The following is a 6,000-nucleotide window of genomic DNA, read 5'->3' as shown; positions in this document are numbered from 1 at the left end:
ATTTATTTTATATGAATCAAGATATTTTATTATTTGTTCTACTATGATTCTTTTTGTTATTTACTAAAGAGAATATATATCTAAATGAATTATGATCTTTCACTTAACTTCTTGAGATTCATGACTTAAGATTTATTTTATATTCGATCTCCTATGATTCTTTCTTTTCGTTAATGGCTAAGAAGGAGATTTATCCAAATGAATCATGATCTTTCACTTGATATTTATAACTTGAGATTTATTTTATATGAATCAAGATATTTTATTATTTGTTCTCGTATGATTCTTTTTGCTATAAGAGATTTATCCAAATGAATCATGATATTTATTCTCCTATTATTTTATATAAATCTTGATGATTACGACTTGATATTTATTATGTACGATTCTTTTGTATTTACGACTTATAAACTCCAATTTGTTGATAACAAACGAGAAGAAGAAGCTCGCTCATATTTGTGTTGATGACAAAACAGGAGAAATAGCGATTATGTCGAACAAGAAGACTTATAATGCGTTTATAACTTTTCATTAGTAAAGACTCATGCCTAAATTTTACTAGTTATTTTTTGAAGCATGATTAAATATTTGGGCTTCTAATGATATATCAATTCGAAATTATCTCAACTTGAATTTAAGAGTACTATTGAAAAAGTTCTATTTTGAATTCAAGATAATCACATTTTTAAGATGACATAAAAAAGGAGTTTTGTTAATACCCCATCATCAATTGACCTCTCATAACTTGAACTTATCTTTCATGTTATGATTGGAACATTTATGTAAAGGGAGAGAAGTAGCACTATGATACCATGGTATCATTCTCTTCTTTTTTATGATGACAAAGGGGGAGAGAGAAGTAGTAGCTTGTACATTTCAAAGAGAAGTAGTAACTTGCACATTTCTCCATTTTGTTGATGACAAATTGGGAGAAGTTGATTGTACTCTTTGATGACATAAAAAATTATGATGTTTTAACTTACGATGATTTGGAATTATGCATATGATATATGCAATGATTACTTTGACATTTTAACTATGTATATGAAGTGTGCAATGATTATTTTGACATTTTAACTATGATGTTTTGCATATGATCTTTGCAATGATTATTATTGAAACTTACTATGATTTCTGATTAAAATTCTTTCGACTTGAATTCAAAGAGTAGCATTGAAATGTTATCATTTTTTGAATTCGAGTTCATTTCAAAATGACATATAAACAGGGGGAGTTTAGTTAAAACTCTGTCATCAATTAGTTGTCATCATAAAAAAGGGAGAGATTGTTGAACCCGGATTTTGATGATAAAATCGATTGATGAGTTTATGGACTAATAAGAGTTTGAGATAAGTAACGCAAGAGAAACTTCAATTATGGACTTGAACCATCGAAAGATAAATTGTTGAAGTAGGAGAATCAAACGTTGGGTTGGAGAGCATCATGTCAGAAATTGGACATCGAGCCGAAAGATTGGTAGATGTGCCGGAGGATAGACTTCATGCTATGAGTTCAGGCATCGGGTCGGAAGAATCAGGTATTGCGCCAAGAAGATCGGATGTTGTGGGAGGTTAATATGCTGATGGATTGGCAATATGCTGAAGGAAAGGACGATGCATCGGAGGTTCGGACGAAGTGCCAGATGAACAGATGACATGCCGAACAACAAGTTGAAGACTTCATGATTGTAATTAGAGTTGTTAAGTCTTGATCGAAGTAGTTTAGAGTCTACTTGAGTTGGTTTTGGGGCGTAACCATGCCAACTTGATTAGGAGCCCATTGGGCTTGAACCAGGATCGAATTGGGCATGTTGGAAGGCCAATTAAGTGACTTGGGCTTGGGTTGGGTAGTGGCACCGCCAAGCTCAGGCGGTACCAGTCGAAAAGCACTATTTGTGCTTTTCCGAGAATCCTGACGGTAGTACCGCTAGTGTCGGTGGTAGTATCGCCCAGGCTGGTGGTGGTACCGCCAGAGCCTAGATTCTCGTGCTTTGTTCGACGGTAGGATCGCCCGACGTCGACGGTAGCACTATTAGTACCTCAAAAACTCGGGAATTTGAATTTTTTGCTCTATTTTTGAAGCCATTTGGGGTTTATAAATATCTCACTCATGCTTGCTTGATGGAGCAGAAATTCTTGAGCATAAAAGTGTTGTAAAGTCTCTTGAAAAGTGTTTGAGTCTCTTCCTCCTTGAGTGTAGAGGTTATACTAAAGAGGTCTGAAGCCTTGTGTAAAAGAGAGGTGTAAAGGTTCTTTCCTAAGTTTGTTAAAATGAGAAGAGAGGTGTAAAGGTTCTCTCCTAAGCCTGTGAAAAGGAGAAGGGTTGTAACAAGGGTAGTTGATCTTCGCCCGTTGAAAAGAAGATCAGTAGTGAAAGCCTGTGGCCTCGAGGGAAGAGGAATCGAGAGTGGACATAGGTCGGGACGATCGAACCATTATAAATAAATTTGCATCATTTTCTTGCTTCCCCTTGTCATTACTTACTGATTTGCTTACTTACTACCCTTACTCATATTTTTAGTTAAACACATTTCCATTACGGGTTTTATCGATCGAAATTTTCAAATTGGAACTTTGTTTCGAAAGCACTAATTCACCCTCCCCCTCTTAGTGCCTTTATGATCCTAACGCTAACCTCCATCTGATTGCTCATATTCTTCATGAATTGATGAACATCATGCCTACCTGCATGTTTGGACCAGCTTCTAAGTTATATCAGACAATCATTCAGTCCTTTTTTCTTTCCAACTTTTTGGACTGGATATGCATAATTTTACTGAAGGATAATCTTTGAGATTTAGTGATTTTCAAAACCATGAGTGAGTTATTGTCTTGCAAGTAGGCCTATACAGGAGGTATTTACATGCACTTACCCAGAAGGATGGTAAAAGTTTGGAGCACTATGTTGCCATTGTTTTGGTAGAAGTTTGGAGTAGTATGTTGCCGTTATTTTCCGACTAACACAAGTCCACTAATTTTTATTGAGGTTATGCTTTATGGTAATTATTTTGAAGTATTTTCTTTCTTTTGAAGTTACTTTTTCCCCTATTTATTGGATTGAGATGCTTTATATGGCATCAAGTATTTAACTTGTAATTTTGTTGTTGAACGAAAAAATTTTTCATGTCACAAAATCACTTTGACAAAAGTTTCCTTTTTCATTCATATTGGCATTTCTTGAAAAATAAAAGAACTCATAGTTGAACATAAATCTGAGATAGAAAGAACATAAGGAGATGAAATCAACATGTTAATTCTTTTCTGCAATTTTGTGAACCACTTGAAAGTGCCAAACTCCTTTAACCCTGTTTGTTTGTATATTGAAAATTCTTGCTCAAGGAGAATTTATTGAATATCTTGCTCTTCTACTGTCTACTGTGCAGCTTTCTGCATCTCAAACAGAGAATGGCCATTCTGCAAGACCTGCCAGAAGTAGTTCGGTCACTCATGCTTCTCTCTCATCTTGCTATATATCTGATCATAACAAAACCTTGGTCCTTAATACAAACTCTATCTCAGTCACCTCAATACCATCAACCCCAATCAAACAGCCAGTAACCCCTTCTACTGCAAAGACATTGATACCAGTCTCTTATCCATTGCAAACACGTTCATTCACTCTTGTCAAAACTCGATCAACCTCTGGCCCTCCATGTATTAAACCTGAACCATCACATAATTCTAGGCCTGCAACTCCAACTTCTAGATCTCAATTCTCTACTAGTGCAAACTCAAACTCTAGTTTGGTGGCAGCCCATTCAATTTCCCGACCATCAACGGCCACTTGCCTGCCAATTTCTCGGGCAACAACATCGGCCTCGACAGTACAGCGCTCTCCATCTGTTGGGCGGCTTTCGGCTAGTAATGGTCGAATTCCACATTCGGCATCTTCTTCCTGTCCCAGCTCCCCAAATCGACAGCCTCAAGTTCCAAAAGGTTCAGCAGCATTTTCTTCTCGTCCCGTCTCCTCATGGTCTCGGGCTCCAGTTTCTTCACCATCTTTTTCTCGTCCCAGCTCCCCCCGACCTCGGGCTCCAGTGCAGCCAATTGATCTTCCAGATTTTCCTATTGATGTGCCACCAAATCTTAGGACAAATTTGCCTGAACGTTCTCTATCTGCCAGCAGGGCACGACCAGGAATGGCACTTGCTGTCCGGGCAAATTCAAATTCTGAAGCAGTGGTTCCTTCCAGTTCAAAACGAAAAATTTCTGTACCATTTGAATCTCGGAGCAAGTTCCCAGAAAATACACCAAAGGCTCCTCTACACAGCAACACACTTCACTCCAATTCACCTGAGGACCAAAAGCCTATGGGATCTGAAGCTGGACCTTGCAGGACTGCTAAACTGGCTTCTGCTACAGAGAGCACTGGATTTGGAAGAACAATTTCAAAGTCATCACTCGACATGGCTATTAAGCATATGGTCTGTTCCATTTTGTGCATGGCATAATATTTTCATCAAGCATTTAACTTCTTACAGGAGTGCTTGCCTCCTAAATTGAACTAAGATTAGACAAAGCTATAAGGTCATACATGCTTAATGAATAGTAGATCACACTCCTATGTCTTCAATATGTGAGTGTAGGACATCCGCCAGAAGAGCTTTGGAGGCATTCGGGGTGCATCAGTTTTTCCTCATAGTATTCAGTCTACGATGTCCAGTGGCCGAACTGTTGGAGCATCAAAGACGACTGTTCCTGTCACTAATGATGGAATTCTTGTTGAAAATGGTGGTCATAAGGAAACATCTGGGGCCTTCAACGGAGCAGTATCGTGCAACATGAACACTGGTTCCAGATCTTCAGATTGGGAAAACCTCATGACAAGGGAGAGAATGGATGATGCAGATCTACATGGTAGCCACAAGTATGACGTGATCTTGATGAAAGAGGACTTGAAGAACACAAGCTGGCTTCTTGGTGCTGACGATAAATCTGACCAGGGCTCGGTGTTTGATCACCGATTTGAGCCTCCGCCTGAACTCTTTGATCCCCTATAGCAAGTTTGTTCTTGTTATCTGTGCATGTTACTTTTTCATTCATAATAGTCTGTTTTGTTGATTTGTGATTGGTGTTCTCTCAAAGGCCTGTTTTTGCTTACAACAAGAGGATGCTGATGTTGATATATTTTTTATCCAATTGATATGAATAGACCACAATTCTTGATCCAGTCCATAATGTATATAGTAGATATCCCATCATGGCTTTTGGACTTTGTATTTGCTGGAGAACATTGGTTTCCTTGTAGTTGGGTGCTTGCTATCAACGAGAATGCAATATTGTCAACACTGACTCCTTAAAACCTCCTCAGGAAGCATTCCATGTTGTAGAAGCTTCCTTGATAGGGCTGACTACCAACAATTATTGCGATAAGGATTGAGGAAGTTGGCAAAACAATTATTGCAAAGTAACATAAACTATGGACTGCCTTGAGAGGCAATGCCATATTACTAGCGAAGATGACTAATTGCAAATGGTCAAACTTGTGTAAATTAGGATACTCTTTACTGATCACATGTAGCTCACATTCACGAGCGCATAAACAACCTTTTTTTTTTTTTACTTGCAAGATTACATAGAATCTAGCTAGATTCCTGCATTAATGAGACCTTTATTCCCGGTAAACCCTTGCCCTCTCGTCATGGTCGATTGTGGTCCTCGCCCAACCTCACCTCTCCTACATCTCCACACATGGGCTAGTAAGCAACATTGATTGTCTCCCTCTCCTTCTCTAACCACTTGCCTCGCATGTGAGTTGATAATGTTAGTCACCTATGCCTTCACGTGAGGGTCATGATTGATCAGCCAATAGCCTAAGCGTCTAGAAGTGAGTAGGGATATTGCTATATTGAGAATTGTGATGAAAATATTTCAAGTTACGAGGATAAAATAGTCTTTTCATATTATTAGGATGGGAATTTTTCAAACTTGGGACGCTCTACTACTAAAAAAACCACACACACCCCCACACATATATATATATATATACTAGAAAGAATAT

At 38.2% G+C, this 6,000-nt stretch overlaps 1 protein-coding gene across 1 annotated transcript; it reads left to right on the top strand.

Annotated features, from left to right (window-relative positions):
* Positions 1 to 1,558: 1,558 nt before the first annotated feature.
* LOC135598240 (uncharacterized) lies at positions 1,559 to 5,188 on the top strand. Its single transcript, XM_065091778.1, has 3 exons — positions 1,559 to 1,624; positions 3,287 to 4,423; positions 4,586 to 5,188. The coding sequence occupies exons 1-3, from the start codon at positions 1,559 to 1,561 to the stop codon at positions 4,997 to 4,999; spliced, it is 1,617 nt and encodes a 538-aa protein (XP_064947850.1). The 3' UTR covers positions 5,000 to 5,188.
* Positions 5,189 to 6,000: the final 812 nt, after the last annotated feature.

This window comes from Musa acuminata, chromosome BXJ2-1 (genome assembly GCF_036884655.1).
Source record: "Musa acuminata AAA Group cultivar baxijiao chromosome BXJ2-1, Cavendish_Baxijiao_AAA, whole genome shotgun sequence".
NCBI lineage: Eukaryota > Viridiplantae > Streptophyta > Magnoliopsida > Zingiberales > Musaceae > Musa > Musa acuminata.
The sequence above is the reverse complement of the archived record's forward strand: the minus strand, read 5'-3'. Positions and strand labels throughout refer to the sequence as shown.